The following is a 27,173-nucleotide window of genomic DNA, read 5'->3' as shown; positions in this document are numbered from 1 at the left end:
TAGACTATGTGCACTAGGGTGGGTCGAAAAAACTAAAATTATTTTTTTCAAGTCGTAATACCGCGGAAAAGTTGCGAATGTATGAGACTAAAAAGGGGTAATTATTTAAAAAATATCGGTTTATATCTTCCGTTCGCGCATGAGCCATAAAATTTGCCGAAATTGGTAAAAAAACTGATTTTTTGCGATAATTGTTAACAGATTAAATTTAGCGTGGATACGTTTGTAATAGCTCATTTTCTCATTCTTAATAACCATACTAACTAAATTTAACCGTGTTTTTAAAATCTCTTAATATTGTCCGTTCGCGCAAAAGGCATAAAAATAGCCAAAATGTGACAAAATTGCATATTTCATACACGTTTAATTTTTCGTAATTAAGAGTTTAGTTGAATGAAAATAATACTCACAAATACATTTTGTTGAACTTGTATTGAGAACACTTAAAATAAACACACTTTAAACACATCATTTTCAGAACTTTAATAGGCTATTATTTAAAAATACTGTTTGTGAATATAAAAAAAAACCAAATTTTTTACGAGGTGCAAGTTTTCAATTCGATAATATGGTCCAATGTCCACCAGTCCATTGTCCGTCCAGTCCATCTTGTATTATTTTAACACCTTTTTGCTATTACATAGTAGAAGGCACTCTGAACTATGATTTCTGTGTAAAGTCCGGCATTGCAGACATTGATAACAATGTTGTTCTTATAAAGCCGTCGCGATTCTCAGCTCCGCAAACTTTTCCAGCGGCTTCTGTTACGAGTTTTACACATCGTTCTACTGCCTGTGTATGAACAGAAAATGACTTTAATATTACATCCCAGTTAGGGGCTGAATCACTCTGAATAATTGATATTATTTCTGGTTGTTGTTAATGTTATTTCGTCAACAGGGTTGTTGACCCTGTTATTGAGCGCAATGCTTTTTTCGCCCATCCAGAACATTTCATGTTGGCCATGACACAAGATAACAGAAAACATATAAGAGAGCTTGGACTTCGCAGAATTCTGAAAGCTAGACAGCTAGATAAAACAAGATCTAACATTAGAATATTCAAACTGCCAAAACTAAATTTTGAATATCGAGACTAGTCAGAAATAATTCATTGGTTAGACTGTGAGTTATTTTCTCCTCCATTATTAAAAGATATAAATGATGATGAAATAACATTAATTATTCAGAGTGATTCAGCACCTAACTGGGATGTAATATTAAAGTCATTTCCTGTTCATACACAGGCAGTAGAACGATGTGCAAAACTTGTAACAGAAGCCGCTGGAAAAGTTTGCGGAGCTGAGAATCGCGACGGCTTCATAAGAACAACATTGTTATCAAGGTCTGCAATGCCGGACTTTACACAGAAATCACAGTTCAAAGTGCCTTCTACTATGTAATAGCAAAAAGGTGTTAAAATAATACAAGATGGACTGGACGGACAATGGACTGGTGGACATTGGACCATATTGTCGAATTTAAAACTTGCATCTCGTAAAAAATTTGGTTTTTTCTATATTCACAAACAATATTTTTAAATAATAGCCTACTAAAGTTCTGAAAATGATGTGTTTAAAGTGTGTTTATTTTAAGTGTTCTCAATACAGGTTCAACAAAATGTATATGTGAGTATTATTTTCATTCAACTAAACTATTAATTACGAAAAATTAAACGTGTATGAAATATGCAATTTTGTCACATTTTGGCTATTTTTATGCCTTATGCGCGAACGGAAAATGTTAAGAGATTTTAATAACACGGTTAAATTTAGTTAGTATGGTTATTAAGAATGGGAAAATGAGCTATTACAAACGTATCCACGCTAAATTTAATCTGTTAAAAATTATCGCAAAAAATCAGTTTTTTACCAATTTCGGTAAACTTTATGGCTCATGCGCGAACGGAAGATATCAACCGATATCTTTTAAATTCTTACCCCTTTTTAGTCTCATACATTCGCAACTTTTCCGCAATATTACGACTTAAAAAAGATAATTTTAGTTTTTTCGGCCCACCCTAATGTGCACTATCTAGGGAACAATAACCAAAGTTCCTAATGCAACTTCGCTCGTCACGCCACAGCTGATTTGATCATTGTCAAAACAGGTGATTTTAGATTGGCGTGAAAACTTTGACTTTTGAAGAAGAATTTTTAGAAGATATTTCTACCAAAGGAAATTTATATTTTAACACAATATGTTACCTCCATTTAACATTAAAATGTTGTCTATACAAAATGTACTGGTGTTTCTTTGGGCCACATTTAGAATTTCATATAAATATCCCAGAAAATCTTACGTGTCACAAAGAGACCCCTAACCATGGGGCGACTTTGTGACAACTTTCTTGATTTCTATAACATATAGCGCATTCTAGTTGTCACTGAACATAGAGGAAAGATTGAGCTTTCAGGTGATATTTTTAAAATTATAATAAACCGAAAGTGTATGTACTATATCATCACAAAACCTAAAAAAGTGTCACAAAGTAGCCTCACTTTACGGTAACATCAATAAAAGATCAGAATGGAGATCTACTGACTGATGAAGTGACCATTATGAGAAGATGGACAGAGTATTTCCAGAAATTACTACAACACGAACCACACAGCACAAGTGAAGAAGATGAAGAAAGAACGGGCGAGCAAGAAGTTGAATTTATACCAAATATTACAATGGATAGCAAATATTACAAAGGCACCAGGTCATGATAAAATTACGGCAGAAATGATAAAAACATGAGTGATATGGGATTACAAAAGTTATTAGAACTATTTCAAGTGATTTGAATAGACGAACAAATACCCACAGACTGGGAAATTGGTCTGATTGAACCTATACATAAGAAGGGTGACAACAAGAATTGCAACAACTATAGAGGAATAACTCTGTTAAGTACAGTGATGAAAAGTTTATGAACTAATAGTAGAGAGGAGACTGAGAAAAATAATAGAACCAACATTAGAAGAATCGCAAAGTGGTTTTAGACCTGGTAGATGTACACAAGATCACATTTTTACGTTAAACGATATAATAAATAAAAGATTATCTAGAAAGAAAAAAACGTAACTCAGTTTCCTTGATATGGAAAAAGCATTTGATAAAGTACCTAGATCAAAAGTATGGAAAAGTCTGAAGACCAGAAACATACCAGAGAAATTTATACGGGTAACTAAATCTATATAGGGTGAGGCAGATAAAGGGCCTATTAGAAATATCTCGAGAACTAAAGGTAACTGAATTATGAAAATTGAAATAATGGGGTTTTGAAGACTGATCTATTTAATGAAAATATTTTCATTTACTTTTTACTTCCGGTTATACCGGAAGTTGCGTATAACCTCGTTTTTTTAAATGGGGCATCCTGTATATTTTTACATTTTTGGATTCTCCTCGATTTCTTCTTTCTTAAAATATAATGTTTTGTAACATTATGCAGGGTAGGTTAAAAGATAATTACGTTTTCTTATTAATTTCGTAGCAATATTCACACCCTGTAGGATTGTAGTAGTTTGACATAATTAACTCTATTATTGTTCAAATGATTTCTAATATAGTTTACTATTGTTAACAATTTATAGTATAGCTAAATTTTTAATTTTACTATACAGGGTGGGTCTAAACTCGGAATGAGTATTTTCTGAGTTTTCTCAAATGGAACACCCTATATTTTAGTATTGTAATGAAATGATATTTCATGGTACTTTTTTATTTCTTAAGCATTCCCTATACCTAACTGCTTTAATTTGGGCTTAATTGTTCATCGCACCAACAATCTTAACTTCGATGGTATTTTGACAGTTCAACCATTATTGGCAATTTTAAGTATCAGTCTAGATTAATATGTATTTATTTCCAAAAAATTATTTGTGATTGAATATTTTCACGGCCAACCTAATACAATTTCACATACTTTGTGTTGGAACTAATGTTTTTCTTGAATCACCAATAACTCACAAATTAAAGCAGTTAGGTATAGGGAGTGCTTAAGTAATTAAAATGTACCATAAAGCAACATTTCATTACAATACTAAAATACAGGGTGTTCCATTTAGGAAAACTCAGAAAATACTCAATCCGAGTTTCGACCAACCCTGTATACTAAAACGAAAAATTTAACTATACCAATAATCCCTAACAATAGTAGACTGTATTAAAAATCATTTGAACATAAGTAGAGTTTATTATGTCAAACTACTACAAGCCTACAGGGTGTGAATGTTGCTACGAAATTAATAAGAAAACGTAATTATCTTTTAACCTACCCTGTATAATATTACAAAACCTTATATTTAAAGAAAGAAGAAATCGAGGAGAATCCAAAAATGTAAAAATATACAGAGTGTCCTATTTAAAAAAACGAAGTTACAATCAACTTTCGGTATAACCGGAAGTAGCAAAGAGACCAAAATATTTTCATTAAATAGTTCACACCTCAAAACCCCTGTATAACAATTTTCATGATTTTCTTACCTTTAGTTCTAGAGATATTTCTAATAGGCCCTTTATCTGCCTCACCCTGTATACAGAGACACTAAAAACCGTGTGATAAGTAAAAATATGATATCTGACCAGTTCCAGTTCAGAACAACTGAAGGTGTAAGATAAGGGGGAAGCTTGAGCCCGTTGCTGTTTATTACGTTTATGGACGAAATAATAAAAGAAACAAAAACAAAAGTCAGACCACTACACATAGGGTATAGAAATCTGAAAAGCACCGAGATAGCAGATTGTACATTTGCAGACGATGTAGTAATTTTAGCAGCGAATGAAGACGAGTTACAAAGAAACGCAAAAACATGGAACGCAGTTTTAAAAAAGTATGGTATGACTATGAACAAAGAAGGTAATGGTAATAAAAAACTCATACAGAAGTAAAAACTTCAAATTGTAATTTGTAATTTTTGTAATGGTAATAGCCAAAGAAAGAAAGGATGTACATGATCAGATAGATGATACAGAGATTAGACAGGTACAATCATTTTAATACTTGGGAGAAACCATTGAAAAAACAGGTAGACAGGGAGCTGAGATCAATAAAATAATTGATAAAGTGAATAAACTGTACCACGCAATAGGAAAAACAATTATTAACAAGAAAAAAGTATCGAAACATACAAAAATAAAGGTATTCAAGGCTATATACAGACCAGTACTTACGTACGGATGTGAATCCTGGGTACTAAATTAATAGACAACACAAAAGTAAGATACAGGCTGCAGAAATGAGGTATCTACGCAGAGTTCAAGGAGTCACTAGAAGGGATAGGGTAAGAAATAACTACATAAGAGAAGAACTGAAAATCGAGACAATGATGGAGTATGTTGAAAAAAGACAATTAAGTTGGTGGGGACATTTACAACGACTACAGACAGAAGTGCCAGTTAAGAAGATATGGGAAACGAAGGTGCAGGGGGAAAGAAGTAGAGGAAGACCGAGAGAGACATGGAACGAAGTGATGGCAAGGATTCTTGACAAAAAAGTAATATCATGGAACGACGCTAAGGCTATGGCACAGGACAGGAAGCAATGGAAGAGATTTGTACACTGTTAACAGAGCACAAGTCATACCTACACCTGAGAGGGTAGAAGGTCTAAAGATTATAGGTATATATCTTATTTAGGAATTATTAGGAATTTATTTATAAAAAATTAAGTCATCTGTAATATTAATGTTAGGTATTTATATACCACCGCTCTACACTATATTTGCAATATTTATTTTGTCGGCACAAAAAACAATAAATTTTCATTTTGCACTCATGTTATTATCATTAATAATATAGAAAATAACTAAGCTCCCGATACAAACAGTTTTCCGCCCCACCAATGGCTTCGGGCTTATTGCATTCCATTACTCTGGGTATTAATCAACAGATCGATAATAATGCCTTGTTTTTTGTGTTAAAGGTGTTTATTGTAACTGCCAATTTTTTACTCACTGATTACGATACGAAGTTACTGAAATGGTATCTTTAACGTACCTACACTGTGATTTTCTGATTCACTAGTCACGGTAACAATATATCAGTATATTGAAAAGGAGCGGATCCAACGCTAAAAATAGAGGGAATTATATACCAAATAGTTGCTAAGTAAATGTAGGACTATCAGATTTTACCATGGGAAAATTCTATAGATACAAGGAAATCTTTATCGATGCAAAAATTATTTGTTTCTGTGAAAAAATCGACCTGTCTCAGGATTTCTCTCCAAATTCACCCATTCTCGAGATAATGAATTTATTTCAACTCAAACGTCCTCACTGTATCTTATATACCATCAAAACAAGAAAATTAGAATATCTCGGACATATTAAACGTGGAGAGAGATACAACTTGCTCCAATTGATTATGCAGGGAAAGATTCAAGGAAAAAGAACCACAGCGAGACGCAGAATATCGTGGCTGCGCAACCTGAAAAAATGGTACAGATGTACATCAAATGAACTTTTCAGAGCAGCCGTCTCTAAAATCCGAATAGCTATGATGATTACCGACCTCCGTCGCGGAGATGGCACTTAAAGAGGGAGAAGATATGCCAAGGTGCTCCAGATATCATACGAAGTATCTTTGGAATATGCAATTAACTATTTTAGTCGGGAATAATCCACAATTTATACATGTAAATCGCCAGCTGACAAAGACAACAAAATCGTCAGAAATTAAATTGACTACATCCTAATAAAGCACAGATATCGAAACTCAATTCAGGCAGTAAAGGAATATCCAGGAGCGAATGAATTTTCTGATCACAGTCTTCTTATGCTTGGTTTCAACTTAACTAAAAAAGACGCAAAAAAGCCGCAACAACAATAAACTTAACATACAGAAACTAAAGTCAGAAGAAACAAAAGAAAATCTGAAACACGAAATCAACACAAATCTAGACAGAAACCCAGGAAATAATTGCAACGTAGAACAGCAGTGGCAATTCTTCAAAACCTCTATATTAGAGCCAAGTAAGAAAGTGCTTACAACAACCAAATGTAAGAAAGAAAAATGGATGACGGAGGAAATTCTAGAGTTGATGAATGAAAGAAGAAAAAACAAAACCATCAATAAGACCCGCTATAAACAGCTTCAAAACCAAATAAGAAGAAAAATTAGGGAGGCTAAAGAAACCTACTTCTCTGAAAAATGTAAAGATATAGGAAAACTGCAAAACAGATATGACAACTTCAACCTACATAAAAATGTCAAAGAACTAGTCGAAATAGGAAATAGAAGAACCTCAAATATATTACTCGACAAAAATGGAAATACTATAATGGAGACAGAACGAAAACTACGACGATGGAAAGAGTACATCGAGGAACTATTTCATGACCAGAGAAAAGCTAGTACATCCGTGGATAGCCAAACCGGAGATGTGGGCCCAGAGGTAACCAAATCAGAGGTTAGTCAGGCAATAGCCTCTATAAAAACCAATAAATCTGCTGTTCCAGATGAATTACCTAGCGAGCTGATAAAGTTGGTCAACAAGAAAAACCTGGACATATTAGTGGAACTGTTCAACGCTATCTATACTACGGGAATCATCTCTAGAGAAATGTTGACATCAGCATTTGTGTGTTTGCCAAAGAAAATGAATGCCAAAGATTGCAGTGACTACCGAACCATAAGCTAAGGGCCGGTTGTTCGAACACTAATCAAAACTGATCATTATCAAATATTTAATTACAATTATATTTGATTAAGCGTACTTCTGACAGATGTCGCATTTTGAGGTTATGTTGACTGATTTATTATATTATTTTGGTTTTAATTTAAAATAAAACACAATTAAACTCTTTCTGATGTTAATTTCTTGTTTTTACTTACAAATAAATAATAATAATAAGCAATTTTTAATAATTTAAGAGCTGCGGCTATATTTTAATTACTGTTTTACCTACAATCAATAACTGATTAGTGTTTTACATGTATTTTTCATGTCGCGATTTGATTCCCATCAAGAACATTGATTACAATAAATGATTGATTATAATCAACTTCTTGATTAGCGTTCGAACAACCGGCCCTTAATGTCACATACCTTGAAAATTCTGCGGAAAATTCTCCACGCCAGAATACACTCTAAACTGGAGCTGGATATAATAGTCCAGAAAGCCACTGCGCATCCGCTAGGAAAAATATTCTGATTCGGATTTCTTGCACAATCTTACTCAAAAAGGACTCCTTTTAACTAATTTGCATTTTGCCAGAACCAAAAGGTGGTCAAAAATTTTTTAAACGTTTTTTTTTTGTTTTTTTCCAAAAATTATTTTTTTTGCATGGAAAAAAGTTTTTTAGGTTTTTTGGATCATTCCAAACAGAAAAGGTCTTTAATGACTTTTCTCTAAAAATGATAGTTTTTGACATTATAAGCGATTAAAAATTTAAAAATTGCGAAATCGGCCATTTTTAACCCTCAAAAACTATGTGAAAAACTGAAAATTTGAATGTTGCCAAGGCAGGTAAATATTCTTTAAACATCGATCGATGAAATCCCGGAGAGTTTTTGCAATACAATATTCAAAATTCCTTTGTTTTTTAATTGCTAATCAAGCGTGCGCGACCAGGGCCGGACTGGCTTATGAAAAAGGCGCCAACCCAAATTCTAAAAAAGGCGCCAACCTAATATCTAAACAATGGCTCCAGACCCCCCTCCTAAGATTTTACATCAAACTTTTTATGCAAAGTAAATCAATATTACTCGTGAATTTTTTTAAGTTTAATTTTAATTTAACTCCATGAAGTAATTTACGATTTTTATTGGGAATAGTAAATTATATTAAGATGCCACAAAAATATAACTTCAGTTTCCCAGTATCCCTTTTAGTCCGGAGATATTGGAGTGAGTCATCAGTGGTGGTGCAGCTGGAACAAACTATGAATGAATGAGATGGTATGGAACATCATCAACTACATCAACATCAGTAGTGAAGGGAACAAAAGGCAAGTACTTAGCAAAGAGGAAAAGAAGGAGGAAACTATAATCTTCGGAAGAAGAGGGTCTTCGGCTAGAAGATATTCGGTCAGGGATAGGGACCTCACCAAGACGGATGTTCCAGGGGAGGCAACCTTGCAAAGGAGCTCCTCACTTGGGAAAAAAGATCTAGAGAGAAGGAGGAGAACTCCGACATAAGACTATGGTAAGAGCAATGGAGAAACGAGAGTTACAAATAATTTAGTGAGACTAATGTCTGACCATACAAACACGAAGGTCGAGATCAAGAATGATGTATGTATAAACCTTAAGAGTGTCACCGAAGACATGGAGAGCACTTTCAGACAAGTCACCCTCGGCAGCATTGAGAAACGAGATAGAAAGTGGAGAAAACCGGCGAGGAAGGAAGAACTAAGGAGACGGCAAGTGTGTCCACACCGATGGACTTCGAAAGATTTTCCCCGAAAAAATTAGTGAAAGAGAGATAGAAATGATCGAAACGGTCTCGAACTCAGATGAAAGAGGCTTTGAAAAAATAAACGACATTATAATAAAGTCGAATGGGAAGAAAATATCTATACGCGGTCGCCAAACCGGGAAGAGGGAATAAATCTGCAGGCGACTTAGTAGTGGTCATGGAGCAAGGACTTTCCGGTGAGGGGAAAAGGTACCACGACCTGATAAGGGAAAAACCGGTAGCATGTTCAGGAGGTATATACAGGCCAGGAGAGGTGAAGTACCTTTAACTTAATACTATGACCACAATTACAAGAAAGGGTCAGGAGGAAGAGAACAGGGGAAATCGTCAGACTATTTTCATGGTTCCGGTAGAGAAATGGGTGACAGGGATAAGAGACTACTGGGAATTCTTTTGAAATTGAGGGAAGACATGAAGACACTGGAGATCAGTGTAATTATATTATCATAGCCCTCCATTACTCTTAATAATTGGGGGCTATAGAAGTAGGAACATCAGGCAAATTCTGAAAGTAATCTTCATGGGTATGGACATCCCCCTCTCACTGAGCTGAGGAGTACGAACGCGGGGACGCAGAAGTTGGCAGAAAAAGAACAAGTCGAGCACTTGAAGAAGACTATCGTGGCCCGGACGGAGGGAAACACAGTAGAAGATGTCCGGAGCTATCAGGACCAGGTGAAAATATTTGATATAAACGGAGATGTCACAAAGGAAGAAATCCTGAAGATGGTTTGAAGGTATACCGGCAGCAGGAAGCCTAACGACGTCAAACTCCGCTCTATGGGAAAATGAAGAAGGCAATACAACCGTTACAGTCGGAATCGCAGCCAAGAAGGCGCTGGAAAGAGAACATATACCCATTGGCCGGAAGTCGTGCAAGATACGAGAGAGTCTGCATGTGCCTCAGCGGTGCCTCAGATGCCTGCAATTCGGGCATAGTAAAACCGACTGCAAGGGAAAAAACAAATCGGACTCCTGCTACCGATAAGGCAAGGGGGCACTAGGCACGAAATTTAAGTAGTGAGGCGACTTTCTGCCTTACGTGTAAAGTCCGGTCACAGAGCCGACAGCTTACAGTTCTCGGAGTATAAAAAACTGATCCTGGAAAAGCGGGGCCTCAAGAGAGACCCTGCCACAAGGGATGAAGAAAGGTTGGATGAAAGCACCTAGGACCAGGAATCAGACAAAAACCATCTAATACGAAGTTCCTTCAAATAAATGTGGGAAGGGCGAGGACCACTCACGATGTTGCAGAAACACTTGTACGAAGAGAAAGTTGTGACGTGATCCTCTTTCAGGAGTCCAATGTCAAGTTGGTCTCTCGACAAAGAATTATTAAACATAGGAGACCTGATGGGACAGGGAAAAACCTATCAGAATGGATCCACGCCACAGAGATTACTTTGCTAAATGACGGTAAGGCACCTACGCTTGTGAGAGATAATAGTGAATCCTTTCTGAACATCTCACTGGTTTCAACGTCACTTCTAAACAGGGTCATAAGCTAGACTGTTTTGAAAGAAGAATCGCTCAGGTTACATAAATATGTGAGTTTTGAAATAACGAGCAAAAGGAAGAAACAGGAAGATAGAGATATCGATCTAAAGAGACTTTTAAATGAGGAGGTTTTTATGGATGCTTTTGGCTTGATTGGTCCGAGATGCGAGGATGTAAGTAAGTTGATCGAGGGTCTAAGCGCGACATCACAGTTGGCTTATGTGAAGTCAAATGGGAGGTATGAAAGGAAACAACCATAATGGTGGAATGAGCGGCATAATTATCTGAGGACAAATTGTATTAGAGTAAGAAGGATGCAACAAAATTCAACTCGTATTAGGTATCAGATTAGCTTTAAAGGTAGCAGATTAGATAAAGAATGACTGATATAAAGAGAAAAGAGAAATATAATAGAAATACCCGCTATTTCTATTATATTAGAAACAGCGAAAATTGATACCTATATGTCTTCGAGGGCGTCGATAAAAATTTTCTTCGAGGGCGCCGCTCGTTGCATCTAAGCTATTTATTAAAATAGAATCAGCGGAGATTGATAGCTACTAAAGGCGCCTGAATCGAAAAAATTGTCTTCGAGGGCGCCGCGTCTATGCTTTTTATTATAATGGAAACAGCGGAAATTGATATCTACGAAAGGCGCCCGAATCGTAAAAATTGTTTTCGAGGGCGCCGCTCGTTGCATCCAAGCTATTTATTATAAAAAAACAGCGGATATTGATACCTACGAAAGGTGCCCGAATCGTAAAAATCGTCTTCGAGGGCGCCGCGTCTAAGCTATTTATTATAATACACACAGCGGAAATTACCTACGAAAGGCGCCGGAATCGTAAAAATTGTCTTCGAGGGCGCCGCTAGTTGCATCCAAGCTATTATAAAAGAAATAGCGGATATTGATACATATGAAAGGCGCCCGAATCGTAAAAATGGTCTTCGAGGGCGCCGTCGGTCGTAGCTAAGCTATTTGATTATCTGATGCCTGATACAAGTTGTCTTTTGTTGTACCGACTGGCTTCATTATGTAGGATTCTGATTACTGAGGCATGTAAAAGCATTTTTTAGGGGAATGGTAGCTGCATCATTTTTGTGTAAAGGTTCAAAAAAAATTTTTCCAGTAATTTTTTTTATGGATAGATAGGTACTAACGAAGGCAAAAGGCGCACCGGCCCGAGGGCCGGTGGGCCAGTCCGGGCCTGTGCGCGACACTATTTTCCACCGACAGTATGGTGCAAATGAAAGGAATAAATTGGTTATTTCGTAAACCGGCGACTTTAAGGAAAAATCCCGAAACAGGTCGATTTTTATTTTTAAGTTATGATATTGTGGCATATATGGAATACTAGTGACGTCTTCCATCTGGGCGTGATGACGTAATCGATGATTTTTTTAAATGAGAATAGGGGTCGTGTGGTAGCTCATTTGAAAGGTTCTTCAATTCTCTATTCAGTAATGTAAACATTTTTTTTTTCAACATCCCATTTATTTACAATCTGTAATAATGATTACAATAAGTAAATTGTTTAACAATTAAAAGAGACTTGCAGAAGACTGTCCAGTGACAATAACCTATGAAATCATAATTTTAGTAATTAACAAAATTATTTGTGACTAATAAATAAAACCCTATAAATAAAACAATAATAAATAAAATATTTTTGAAAATTTAAAATTTAAAATCTTGTTCGTAGATCGCTTGGAGTGTGGCGCTTTAGCCTTCTGTTTGGCTGGGGTCTCATTAGGTCTGTTGGGGTGGTTTTGTAGTCGGACATTTACATAATTATTTATACAGGGTGTCCTTCTACTTCTTTTTTTGTCAAATAATTTAATTTAATAAAAATTTTTTGGACACCCTGTATAAATAATTATGTAAATGTTTATATTACTGAATAGAGAATTGAAGAACCTTTCAAATGAGCTAGCACACGACCCCTATTCTCATTTCAAAAAATCTTCGATTACGTCATCACGCCCAGATGGATGACGTCACTAGTATACCATATATGCCACAATAATTTCTTAAATTAAACAACTTAAAAATAAAAGTCGACCTGTTTCGGGATTTTTCCTTAAAATCGCGGGTTTACGAAATAACGAATTTATTCCATTCATTTGCACCATACTGTCGGTGGAAAATAGTGTCGCGCACGCTTGATTAGCAATTAAAAAACAAAGGAGTTTTGAATATTGTATTGCAAAAAACTCTTCGGGATTTCGTCAACCGATGTTTAAAGAATATCTACCTACCTTGGCAACATTCAAATTTTCAGTTTTTCATATAGTTTTTGAGGGTTAAAAATGGCCGATTTCGCAATTTTTCAATTTTTAATCGCTTATAATATGTCAAAAACTATCATTTTTTGAGAAAAGTCACTAAAGACTTTTTCTGTTTGGAATGATCCAAAAAACCTAAAAAAAACTTTTTCCATGCAAAAAAAAATAATTTTAGGAAAAACAAAAAAAAAAACGTTTAAAAAATTTTTGACCACCTTTTGGTCCTGGCAACATGCAAATTTGTTAAAAGGAGTCCTTTTTGAGTAAGATTGTGCAAAAAATCCGAATCAGAATATTTTTCCTAGCGGATGCGCAGTCGCTTTCTGGACTATAAGTGACACTTAATATGGGTTCCGCAATGGTATGGGTACCAGAGAGGCATTATTCTTCTTCAACGTGCTAACACAGAGATGTTTGGATGTTAACCGCCCTCTTTAGATTATAACTACTACTAGTCTATAGACTACAATAAAGCGTTTGATAAAGTAAAACATGATCGACTCATGGAAATTCTGAAAACTAAAAACCTAGATGAAAGAGATTTAAGACTAATAATACACCTCTATTACAATCAGCGGAATCTGAAGAAACGGAAATAAAGAGAGGAGTCAGAGAAGGCTCCATACTATCACCTCTATTATTTAACGCTTATTCTGAAGAAGTAATGCGAGAAACTCTGGAAGTTGAAACAGTCGGCATAAGAGTAAATGGAGTCTTAGTTAACATCAGATATGCAGATGATACAGTAATAATAGCCGATAGTTTACAAGACCTGCAAAGACTCATGAGTAAAATTGTAAGGTGTAGTACGGAATACGGACTCTCTCTCAATATCAAAAGTTTAGTTTTTGATATCGATAACGAAAGTTTAGTTTTGATAACGAAATCTTGATAGTAGAGGGCCAACAGATCGAAAGAGTAAAAAAGTACACTTACCTAGGAACACTTATAACAGAAAATAATGACAACACTGCAGAAATCAAAGTCAGAATCGAAAAAGCACGTTCTAATTTTATGAAAATGAAAAAGGTCCTATGTAGCAAAGATTTAACATTAGCTCTTAAAGTACGCCTAACAAAATGTTATGTATACAGTGTACTATACTATGGACTGGAATCATGGACGTTAAATGTAGAGACAATGAGACGACTTAACCCCTTTGAAATGTGGACCTATATAAGAATTATGAGGGTTTCCTGGCTAGATAAAGTTACGAACAACGAAGTACTGAGAAGAATAGGTAAAGAGAAGGAAGTTGAACTTACAATTAAAGAAAGAAAACTACAGTATCTCGTACATGTGATCTCGGGCGAGAAGTATGGCACCTGCGACTCATAATGCAAGGAAAGATAGATGGCAGAAGAAGCATCGGAAGAAGACGAATTTCATGGCTGAAGAACCTGAGAGAATGGTTTGGATGCAGCTCAAAACAACTATTTAGAGCTACTGCCTCAAAAATTAAAATAGCTATGATGATTGCCAACCTCCGTAGCGGAGATGGCACCTGAAAAAGAAGAATCCACAATGTTAGTTTTAAATTAATTAATGTTTTGTACCTATTATGGTAACGATTTCCAAAGTGTAAATCGAAACGTCGAATAAACTTTACTGCAAACTAAAATTTATTGCAAACTAAAACATTAAATTGCATTTTTGTCCCTTTTTAGATTTCTCGTATGAGTCAACACAAAAGATACAGTCGGAAAAATGAAAGAATACCCATGATCGAACATAATATAAAACACGCTGTATTTTCCTGTCACCGTGTCACAAAGAAAATTGCCCAGCGCAAGTACATGTAATAATAATTATTACATGTACTTGCGCTGGCCAATTTTTTGTATGACACGGTGACAGGAAATACAGCGTGTTTTATATGTTCGTTCATGGGTATTCTTCTATTTTTTCTACTGTACAATATGCGTCATTGTTATCAATAATCATTAATGCTTCAATTACACTATCTACATAGTTTTCCCAAATCAAATACTTTGTGGAAATTTATAATCACTAATACTAGGTCTAAGAACTAACCAGGAACCTATATCTAAGACAATACGCAAAAGGAAATGGCGTTGGATGGGGCAAACACAGCAAACACTAAGGAGACCTGACACAGACATAGTGAGGTAAGCCCTAGAATACACACCACATGGAAATAGAAGACTAGGTAGACCTGTAGGAACGTGGAAAAGAACTGTTGGCAAAGAAATTAATGCTATTGTGAAAACCTGGCCAGAAATAAAGATCAATGCAAAGGATAGGACAGAATGGAGGCAGACAGTTGACGCCCTATGCTCCGCATGGAGTGAAGAGAAATAAGTAAGTAATAAGTAATACTTACTAGGTCTGTTTTACTCCACGGATATTTTAATTGCAGTTTGAGTGGTTTTATGGTTTGCAGGTTGTTGTCGTTGGTGCCAAACTCTATTGAAATACCGCTTGGTCTCTGGTGTGGTACTGGCCTAGTTTTTTATCCAAACTGTGAAGAGTTTTGTACCTATTGCTTGACAGGCTATGGGTCGATACTTTTCTACGCCAACTTTATCTACTATTTTATGCAGCAGAATTGTTGCAGCCTTATTCCATTTAGACGGTATCGACTGGTAAGAATAAATGAAACAGCTTTTGTGTTTGGAGGATCAGAATCTCGTCCCCGTTCTTGAGTAAAATCTTAAGAAAAAAATTATTGAGCAAGAATACGAACCTCATGAAATTGAACAGCAAACAGGTTTTAGAACTGGAAGATCTTGCTTAGACCACATATTTACCCTAACACAACTTAATGAAAAGAAAGTTGCAAGAAGCCAGGAAATACATATTTTATTTGTGGATCTCACAGAAGCATATGACACGATTCCTGTGAGAAAGCTGTGGCAGTCTCTTGATCGATCTTCCTTAAATAACACGATCATTGCCTCAGTTAAACTATTATACAATAAAGCAACATCAAAAAACAAACTAAACAACACCTTATCAGAAGAATTTCCAGTAACAAAATGATTACGACAAGGATGCTGCCTCACTCCAATACTATCTAAGATCTGTTTAAATGAAGCACTAAAACACTGGAGACGATCTTGTTCAGGGACGGGAATTCAACTTGACGATGATACAACGTTATATTGTACTCTACATTTCGTGAATTGCCAAGTCGTAGTAGCAGCGGATAGGGAAGGTTTAGAATTCATGACGAGATGGTTATTTCAAACAAATGAACAAAATACTTATGCATCGGGACTGAAGTAGAAGAATAGTTAACGAGAAACAATCAAGAACTGCGAGGAATATGTATATTTGGGAACAACAATCAACAAGAGTGGGCGCACCGAAAAAGAGATACAGCAAAGGATCGTAAAAGGAAAAAGGGTTTTTGGATGCCTAAACCCGATGCTGAGGTCAAAAGAACTATCTGATCAAAGAAAACATCTCACCAAAAAGTATAATGCTCTATGGATGCGAAACATATGGCAACTTAGTAAATCCCTGGAAAGACGTCTCCTTGCATTGAAAATGGACTTCTGGAAAAGATCGGCTAGAAAATCAAGGCTTGAAAGAATACAAAATGACCAAATCAGAAATATAATGGGAGTCAAGTCAACCATCATAGACGAAATTCAAAGGAGACAACTGATCTGGTATGGTCATGTAAAAAGAATGGACGACGACAGACTGCCAAAACAAATTTTAAAATGGACGCCAAGGGAAAGAATGAAGAGAGGAGGGCCGAAAGAATCCTGGCTAGGCGGCATTCAGAAGGCCATGTCGGAAGGGAATCTTCACTCTGGCGAATGGAACGACCAACGAAGCTGAAAACTGGGAACCGGAAGGCGAAGAACGCTATAAATAACCGGGATAATAAATAGAAATCTTAATAATGCATGTCCTGTTATTGATTATTTGCCCCTGAATGTTTTTTAATTCGATTATTTGAGTTTTTCCAATTTTTATTTTTCCCTTTAAGCTGTTAGGTATGTATTTGTCGCTATCGTTTGTTGTATTTTTGCTGTATTTTTTTTGTTGATATGGGTACTATTTACTGTTTAACTTAACTTGTAAATTCTGTTTCATTAGGGTTTGGGTTTCACTGCTGAGTGTTTCTTCACTTCTTTTTGAAGACTGTTTTCCTATGGATTTCTCAAATAACTTATGTGAAGCATACATTGAGAACATTTATATATTCAGTAGGTTTCTTTATATGTGATTTAATTTGTAAATAATTGTTTGATACAAGTACCCTGAGCATATTAGGACCAAAAAGGTATGGGCGAATCATAGAAAATGTAAAATATGCCAATTGGTTGAAGGACGACCGGTGTAAAAGAGACGGCTTCCAGTGAAGAAAAAACAAGCGACATTACAACAGTAATAAATGTTTTCCACTAACTTATCTTTGCGTAGTTGTAGACAAAATATCAGGAAGAAATAATCCCAAACTACGGCCTACCAACCTAAAGAATAATGTATGTACCATTATAAAACTCCGGACGTAAAATCTTAAGGTACTAGTACACTTTAGAAGACCAAAAATAGCATTTTTTCAAGATTTTTTTTCTCAGTACCTTTATTAGAAATGAACATAAAACTTTTTATATATTAATAATTAACTCTTAGAGAATACAAAAAATATATCTTTTTTCATTTATGCACGTACACTAATATTGTAGAGGGCGCCAAAGTCGAGGCCTCGAAAAAAAGTAGTTCCGATGGCGGACAGTTAATCTCAGGATTGGGATCTCTGAAAAAAAAAAATCGTACAGCATTTGAAAAAGGAAGGTTTCTTACGTGACAATTTACCACCGTTAGTGAAAAATTCCGCAAAGAAAACATTTTACGGGAATTTGAAAAAATTTTGTGAAAAATTACCCGTTTTTCTTCAGTTTTTCATGGTTAAAAATTATTTATTTTTTGGTCAAATTGTGGTAAATTGTCACGTAAGAAACCTTCCTTTTTCAAATGCAGTACAACTTTTTTGTTTCAGATAAAAAAGATATATTTTTTGTACTCTCTAAGAGTTAGATATTAATATGTAAAAACTTTTATGTTCATTTCTAATAAAGGTTCTGAGAAAAAAATTCTTGAAAAAAATGATTATTTTTGGTCTTCTAAAGTGTACTAGTACCTTAATAGTGTTTTGAAACTATTTTCGTGTGGCGTTTTAATATTATTTACTGTTTTTAATGGCAATCCATCATCAGTGGCGTTACAGCTCTTTAGGAACCAAAGCCTTCTTCAGAACAATCCTCCATTCGGCCCTGTCTCTGGTAACTCTTCTCCATGCTCTAATTCCAATAGATTCTAAATCATTTTCTAAGTTGTCTTGGTAGCTAAGTCTCGGTCTTCCTCTTGCTCGTCGTTGTCCTATCGGTCCTCTTCGGTCAAAAACTTTTCTGACTATGGCATCTTCCTCTCGCTTGATTACATGACCTATCCATCTAAAGTTCTAAAGCGTGCTACCTTACTGAATTTTACAACGTCAGGTTCTCCAAAACTTCTATATAACTCAAAGTTGTAACGCCTGCGCCACAAAACTTGTTCTTTTATGCCTCCATATATTCGTCTTAGGATTTTTCGCTCAAAACGTTTGAGCAGTTCTTGGTCATTCTGTGTAAGTGATTAAGTTTCTGAACCATATGTTACCACTGGTCTTATTAGTGTTTTGAAGATAGTCAATTTAATTTTTCTAGTTATTTTTGAGGCCATCTGTCTTCTTAAGCCATAGTAGCACTTATTGGCGAGCACTATTCTTCTTTTACTTACTTCACTGACATTGTTATCTTTAGTTAGCAGCGCTTTTAATGGCAATTACCTAGTTTAAAATACATTTATTTTAACGTTTCGATTTCAACTTTGGAAATCGTCTTCTTTTTTTTTCTTTGCTTATTGGCTTTGGATTACTTGATTCATTCAGCCACGATAGATACTAAATTACTGTTTGCTACAATACTCCAAAAAAAACCAAAAAGGGGGGTGGAAACATTAAATTGACCGGCAGGTATACCCTTCATTCATGGCCCTAACCAACTTAAATTAATTTACAAACAATGAAATTGACAAAAAAACTACATGCTAATACTTAATACTAATACTAGTTTAATTTATATGATTTCTGAAATTAGAAATAGAAACGTCAAACGGTATTTTAAACTAAAATTCTAGTTAATAAGGATTACTGTTCATTAGGTAAATATTTAAGGACATTTAAAAATAATAAATTTTAAAACAAATATTTTTTAGAAACTGTATTTAAAACTACATATTGTACATCTTTACTTCATGATGACTAAAATCATACAGGAGCATCTAACAAAAACCAAAGAGATCTAGCTTCCATAGCTTCTTTCCTTACTAAGCGTTTCTTGTCATCTACACAAGTTCCCAATGTATATATAACTGTTGATTTTAACGGCAATAATTTGTATACAGGGAAGACCAGTGAGAAGACTGTAAGACACTGAATGGCTTCTATTCTCACTCTCTGAAAATAAAATCAGAATTTAAATTCAACATACAAATATAAAGTTCACATACGAATACATATCGCACCCTCAGTGCAAGACTGCAGTAAGTCAAAATAAGTAAGTTTCGAGATAAAGATGATAAGAAAAATTAAGATTTAATTATGATTTTGCATGCTTTTCAGCCTATATTACATTAATCAAAAATAGAAATTTAAATAAAAGAATATTAATGCAAAAAAAATTAGGAATTTCAAAGTAACAACACTTTTGCACGGAAAAAATTGTTAATCACTAAACATTTAGTATTAGAATTTCAAAGTTACAATAGTTTTGCACGGAGAAAATTGTAAAAAGTGTAGACACATTTACTTTTACAGTAAAACCTGTGTTACCGGCCACCTGCCAACATCGGACACCTGTACTAACGGCCAGTTTAAAAATTCCCCAAACCAATTATGTATATCTAGACTACAAAAACTGGCAATACCGGCAACCTTTCTATATCGGCCAATAGTTCTTTCAATTTTAGTGGCCGTTACTGACAGGTTTTCCCGTAGTTGTTGTCCTCTTCTCGTACATCATCTTGTGCCAAAATATTTTTATAAAAACTATGGTGGGCTTCTGGTATCATACCCGAATCGCATAAGTATACCAAGTCTATATTTTTGGCCATTCGAATTTTTGGCTGTTCTTTGGCAAGTTTTCTGAGAATAGATATTTTTGACCTGTCAGTATTGTCAATACACAAGTTTTAAGATAACTGTTTTTCTTTTCATGAGAAAAAATACTTTTTGGTCGTAAATAATTAGTCTTAATTTATGTGTTTTTAATTAAATCTAACAAATAAATGGTCAAACGACATCGCACACATCTTATGGAAAATATAATGTCAAACAAAGGACATAATATTTACATGAATAGTTTGGTCTCGTAAATATTTTTTTATTGTCTCGGCCGTTAATGGATTACGTAGACACGCTGTATATTAAAATTAAACACCACATATATAGATATTATAATAACAAATATCTTACTTTTTTCGTGCCTTTCATTGCTTGTTATCGAAGCCATTGCAATGTTCCGTGCAAAACTGTTGTAACTCTGTTACATTAGAGTTACAACAGTTTTGCAAGGAACTTATATTCAAAAACGCAAAAAAGTTAAACTGTTGTTGTTGTAATATTTAGTCGGTTAAGCATTTGAAAGTTACTAAAGTTTTACAGGGGATAGATATGCATGTTTACAATCGAATTCCATGATTACTTCATTTTCGTAAAATTTTTGAGTTACTGCAGTCTTGCACAGAGGGTGCGATATGTAAACATTTGAAATCAAATCAGAAATCACAAGGTACCTACTCTCTATCGACCCATGAAACGAAGACTATAGTAACTCAAAACACGTTACATTTGACTTACATCTATGGTATTATCTTTGTTTGGTCGAAAACATGGTAAATCAGGTATGCATTTTAAGACAACCAGTAAAACATTTTTGTTGCATGTGTATAGTAAATCTACTTACCCACACTCCTACAGGCAAAAACTATTATTAAGTTGAGTTACTGTAGTCTTCGTGGCAAAAAACGAAAGATATTGCAAATTTGAATTACTATAATTGGGGCTATCAGAGCAACAGTGGTCTAAGCCCAAAAACGAAATTTTGAGATAAATGAAATCTTTGCATTCGTATTTCCATTATGTTTATGGGATGGCGCTACAAATTATGCTCTAGCCAAATATAGAGCTCCGCTACGGAGGTTGGCAATCATCATAGCTATTTTAATTTTTGAGGCAATAGCTCTAAATAGTTGTTTTGAGCTGCATCCAAACCATTCTCGCAGGTTCTTCAGCCATGAAATTCGTCTTCTTCCGATGCTTCTTCTGCCATCTATCTTTCCTTGCATTATGAGTCGCAGGATGCTATACTTCTCGTCCCGTATCACATGTCTGAGATACTGTAGTTTTCTTTCTTTAATTGTAAGTTCAAGTTCCTTCTCTTTACCTATTCTACTTAGTACTTCGTTGTTCGTAACTCTATCTACCCAGGAAACCCTCATAATTCTTCTATAGGTCCACATTTCAAAGGCGTTAAGTCGTCTCATTGTCTCTACATTTAACGTCCATAATTCCAGTCCATAGTATAGTACACTGTATACGTAACATTTTGTTAGGCGTACTTTAAGAGCTAATGTTAAATCTTTGCTATATAGGACCTTTTTCACGTTCATTAAATTACAACGTGCTTTTTCGATTCTGACTTTGATTTCTGCAGTGTAGTCATTATTTTCTGTTATAAGTGTTCCTAGGTAAGTGTACTTTTTTACTCTTTCGGTCTGCTGACCCTCTACTATCAAGATTTCGTTAGTATTATGGTTGTTTTTACTAATTTTCATAAACTTCGTCTTTTTGATATGGAGAGAGAGTCCGTACTCCCTACTACACCTTACTATTTTACTCATGAGTCTTTGCAGGTCTTGTAAACTATCGGCTATTATTACTGTATCACCTGCATATCTAATGTTGTTAACTAAGACTCCATTTACTCTTATGCCGACTGTTTCATCTTTCAGAGTTTCTCGCATTGACTGTTCAAAATAAGCGTTAAATAATAGAGGTGATAGTATGCAGCCTTGCCGGACTCCTCTCTTTATTTCCATTTCTTCAGATGTCTCTTTTTCAATTCTTACTATTGCTCGCTGATTGTAATAGAGGTGTGTTATTAGTCTTAGATCTCTTTCATCTAGGTTTTTAGTTTTCAGAATTTCCATGAGTCGATCATGTTTTACTTTACCAAACGGTTTATTGTAGTCTATAAAACAGACGTAAAGAGGACGGTTAACATCCAAACATCTCTGTGTCAGCACGTTGAAGGAGAATAATGCCTCTCTGGTAGCGGAAGCCATATTGAGTGTCACTAATATCCAGCTCCAGTTTAGACTGTATTCTGACGTGGATAATTTTCAGCAGAATTTTCAAGGTATGTGACATTAAGCTTATGGTTCGGTAGTCACTGCATTCTTTGGCAAACACACAAATGCTGATGTCAACATTTCTCTAGGGATAATTCCCGTAGTATAGATAGCGTTGAACAGTTCTACTATTTGTCCAGGTTTTTCTCGTTGACCAACTTTATTAGATCGCTAGGTAATTCATCTATACCAGCAGATTTATTGGATTTCATAGAGTCATAGTTTACTTGACTTGTATAAATCCAGAGCATACAGTCTTTCTAGCATTGCTGAGGTTGACTGTAAGTTTTACTTTTCCCTTAACGACGTTCTACACCTTCGACAAAGAATTAAGGATTTGCATGAAATTCTAGTATGTTATAGTTTACTTCAAAAAACTAAGACTTGATTTTTAAAAAATTGTTTTACCGTGCCGTTTAATTACTATTAAGGGTCAAAATTAAGTTTTAACATGGGCTCTTATGGGAATTCTTAAAAAGTTAATAACTTTTGACCCAAACTTACGATTTTTAATGATTTGTGCTTAAATTAAAGGTTTTCTTGTAGGGAATAACATATTAAAAAATGAGGATTGTTTACCGTACCATTTATTTTTAATTTATTTATTATGATTAATTCCGTAATTTATTCCGTAGTTTCCGTAATTTATTATAATTTATTTTTATAAAGTATTCAATACTGAAACATATGATTTGAGTATTCTGCTATAAATGCATTGTTACCAACTTTCGCTTGCATACGAGTTTTCCCCCCTTTCCTCTGAGAGGCATACCCCGCAACGAAGGTGTAGAACGTCGTTAAAGCCAAGAATGGGATGAAAATACAAAAGGGACAGAAGATTAAAAGTAGTAAAAATATGAAAGCACAAAGTGACAATAGTGAAGAATAACAACATTACTCTAATTTTAGTTATTCGGAATAACTTTAGAAATGTTTTATATTAGCATTCTTTAAACAATACTGACTTGTTTAGACTACAGTCCTTTGAAATGTGATGTTACAGGAGGATGCTAAAAATAGCATGGACACAGGAAAAAACTAACACGCAAGTATTGCGAGAAATGGACAAACAATACGAAATTATAAACACAATAAAAATAAGAAAGTTACAATATCTAGGACACGTAATGAGGGGGACAACGATATGAACTACTAAGACTGATCAGTATAGTACTAAGTATAGGAAGAAGTAGAGTGTCATGGTTCAAGAATTTAAGGGACTGGTTTAAGTGCAGTTCAATAGAACTCTTCATAGCAGCGGTAGATAGAGTAAAGATAGTGATGATGATATCCAACCTCCGATTAGGAGACGGCACTTAAAGAAGAAGAAGACTTGTTTAGAAGAAGAAGAAAACCAATTTTCTGTATATATAAAACTAACTTATACATACTGAACCTTTTGTGTTCAAATAAATTATACGACAATATTCAAAATAATACTCACCATACTCTCTTTAAAAACAGTCAACTGTACTATCCTATTAAGAAAATCTTCCAAATTTCTCTCTAGTAAGGCACTATTAGTATTACATATCATTTTTATAATTCCCAAAATGACAACTAACACTTTCGGTTCTTTGTTTTTCTCTAAACACAGGATTACAAACCTAGATATCTAAAATAAAACAAATTTATATTAGGTTGCGTCTGAGGACCATGGTGAAAATTTTGTATCTTGAATTGATAAATAAAGGATACACAATAGCACAGTATATAGAGGTTCCACAGTAAAATCACTCTTCTGTCGGCGCTTTGATCTCAGGAAGTAATACCGGCAGTACGCAATTGGTAATTCACCAGTGGTATGGGTTTTCCCTGTTAAAAGCCGTACGTTTCTATGCGAATAGCAATGCGAGAGTGGGGCAAAAGCGACTGCCAACATTGCGCGGTCGCCATGCGCGCCTACAGATTTTACTTCCAATTTTTCGGAGAGTGTTTTTCTGTCGAATTTATTATAATATCGAATAAGTACGAAACATGTTTTAATGCTAATACCGTTTTGATATCAATATAAGACAATAATAATCAAATATACACAAACAATATTGCAGGACTTTTCATGGGCAATCCTCTAAGCCCATTGCTATCAGATATTTTTATGAACCATCAAAACACACCGTATTCAAACAGTTCTTATATTGGTGGAGATACGTGGATGACATACCAGTATGCTTTACAGGAACTAACAGGCAAGCTGATCAATTTTTATCCTTACACTCCATAGTAATATTGAGTAACAGAAACAGAACAGAATCAGTCCATAACTTTTCTAAATTTAAAAATTACCAGAGTGCAAAACAAACTAGAGTTCTGCGTATTTCATAAACCTACTCATATAACTATACACAATTAATCATCCCACCCTACACAACATAAATTAGCAACCTACCATAGCATCTTAGATAGATTAACAGAAATTCTTGTAAAAAATAACTTCGAGATAGAATTAAACAGCATTAAGCAAATAGCAGTAAATAATGGATAAAACAAACAAACAATAATTAACAAAATTTTAAACCAAGAAACTCCATAAGAAACTCCTGAAATTAGTCTTCCCACCACTACAGATAAAACCCAGTACCTTCTGTTCTCTCACATATACAGGCAAGATCATGATACTATGACAAGATACTCCTGTCATAGTATCATGGGCAAGATATTAACAAAATTAGCCAAACACATAAAAAAGAAAGGAATAACACATAAAGAAATATAAATTTTTCAAAGCAAAAATTCTACCTCGAAAGCGGTAGCTGACAAGTACGACCCAACTGTAATTATGCAAAGTCAATAAAATAAGAAAATCCAAGAATTGGTCACAAACGGACCTTATACAAAACTAGAAAAGGATCCAACCCCATCACTGGAAAACAAAAATTATAGAACACTACACAAATTTAAAGAAATACCTGACAGGCTACCAAAAAAGAACGCTAACATCCCATTACAGTCGGACACTATACCTATTCGCTCCGTGCATGACTGACGCGACACCTAGCGTAGTCGCCTGACATTTTTGGCGACCACAATTTGACGTTAAGCATATGATACACATATGACATATTTGACGTTAATATTGTAACGAAAGAGTTTCGAATCGGCGCAATAAACAGTCCCCGGCTTGGGAGAATTCCAACCGTCGGAATAACAGTAGCCGTGACGTCACAGAAGCGACGGCGCTGTGAGTGAAGATCTCCAGAATATTCATTAGGCCGAGGGATATGTAGACATTTCGAGAACAGGACCTATTGGCTATTTAAGCGGAGCGCGCTGTTATTAGAGTTTAGTTTTAAGCTAAAAGTTGTAAAGTAAAGTCTGTAAAAAATAAATTCGTCTGTACTGTTATATAAATAAAATCGTATATAAATACGAACCGCTTGTTTCTTTGTAATTATAAGTTATTACAGTAAATAACCGCTACAGTGGTGTTAACGGTGTGGAGTGTAAATAAATGAAAAGTGAAAAAAAAGACTTTTGAACTTTATTCGTCGAGAATAATCGGAGTGCGTTAATTGTTCGGTATTCGGAAAGACATTTTGAAAAGTACGTGTGTGCCGACCAAAGATGTTGCTACAAGAACTGACCATAAAACAGCTCCGTGAAAAATTAGAAGAGTACGAATTAGACAGCAGTGGGTGCAAGATAGTCCTACAAGCACGACTCAAGGATGTCCTCACGAAGAACGGAGATGACCCAGAGACGTTCCACTTCCAGTCAGCAGAACAAGTAATCTTATCCAAATTAAAAACTGTTTCTGAAACGATCGATGAAACTTCTAGAAAAAGCGACGATAAATTCGAAAATGTTGCTAAAAGATTCGAAAGTGTTTCTCAAAAGATTGATGAAACTTTTAAAGAGGTCTGTAGACAAAACAACGAAAAACTTGAAGAAGTTTGTAGACAGAACGACGAGAAATTTGAAGAAGTTTCTAGAACATTCGATAAGATGCAGAAAAGTGTAGAGACCGTAGAAGAAAAGATCAAACAACTAGAGAGCATGATAACCGATACAAAAGTAAAACCATCAGTTAATGCAGCAGCGTTAGATCCTGTGGTGAAAGATGAACTACCGAGAGACGAAACGTCGCATAATATGAGATTCAAATTACCACCATTCGATGGAAAGTCCTCTTGGTCCATATATCTTAGACAATTTGAAGCTATTGCGACCGCCAATCATTGGACCGAACAAGAAAAGGCTGTTTCATTGACTGCTGCTTTACGAGGTGATGCTGCAGATATCTTAAGGTCAATTCCCAAGGGTCAAGAAAAATGTTACCAGACCTTGTTCACTCGTCTAGAAAAACGCTATGGAGATGCTCATCTACAACAAGTATACAAAGCACAACTGCGAAGTAGAAGTCAACGAGCAAGTGAGAATCTGCAAGAATTTGAAGCAGATGTTGCTCGTGTGGTGCGGTTGGCTTATCCGGAGGCGCCAGACAGTATTTTAGAAGAAATTGCCGTAGATACCTTCATCAATGGGTTGAAAGAGAGTGAACTACAGAAAGCCTTACGACTAGCAAGACCGAAAGTTTTAGGTGAAG

General features: G+C 35.1%; 1 protein-coding gene across 1 annotated transcript in view; it reads right to left on the bottom strand.

Moving 5' to 3' along the window:
• Window positions 1-19,422: 19,422 nt before the first annotated feature.
• Window positions 19,423-27,173, bottom strand: part of LOC126885220 (MMS19 nucleotide excision repair protein homolog) — a 99,505-nt gene continuing 91,754 nt past the window's right edge. The window contains exons 11-12 of the mRNA XM_050651673.1: window positions 24,072-24,242; window positions 19,423-19,673 (exon numbers count right to left, since the gene is read on the bottom strand). Coding sequence (XP_050507630.1) covers window positions 19,485-19,673; window positions 24,072-24,242 — 360 coding nt within the window. The 3' untranslated portion in view covers window positions 19,423-19,484. The remainder of the gene's footprint in view (window positions 19,674-24,071; window positions 24,243-27,173) is intronic.

The sequence above is a fragment of the Diabrotica virgifera genome, chromosome 5 (genome assembly GCF_917563875.1).
Source record: "Diabrotica virgifera virgifera chromosome 5, PGI_DIABVI_V3a".
Taxonomy (NCBI): domain Eukaryota; kingdom Metazoa; phylum Arthropoda; class Insecta; order Coleoptera; family Chrysomelidae; genus Diabrotica; species Diabrotica virgifera.
Note: the sequence above shows the minus strand (reverse complement) of the source record. Positions and strands in the feature narration are given on the sequence as shown.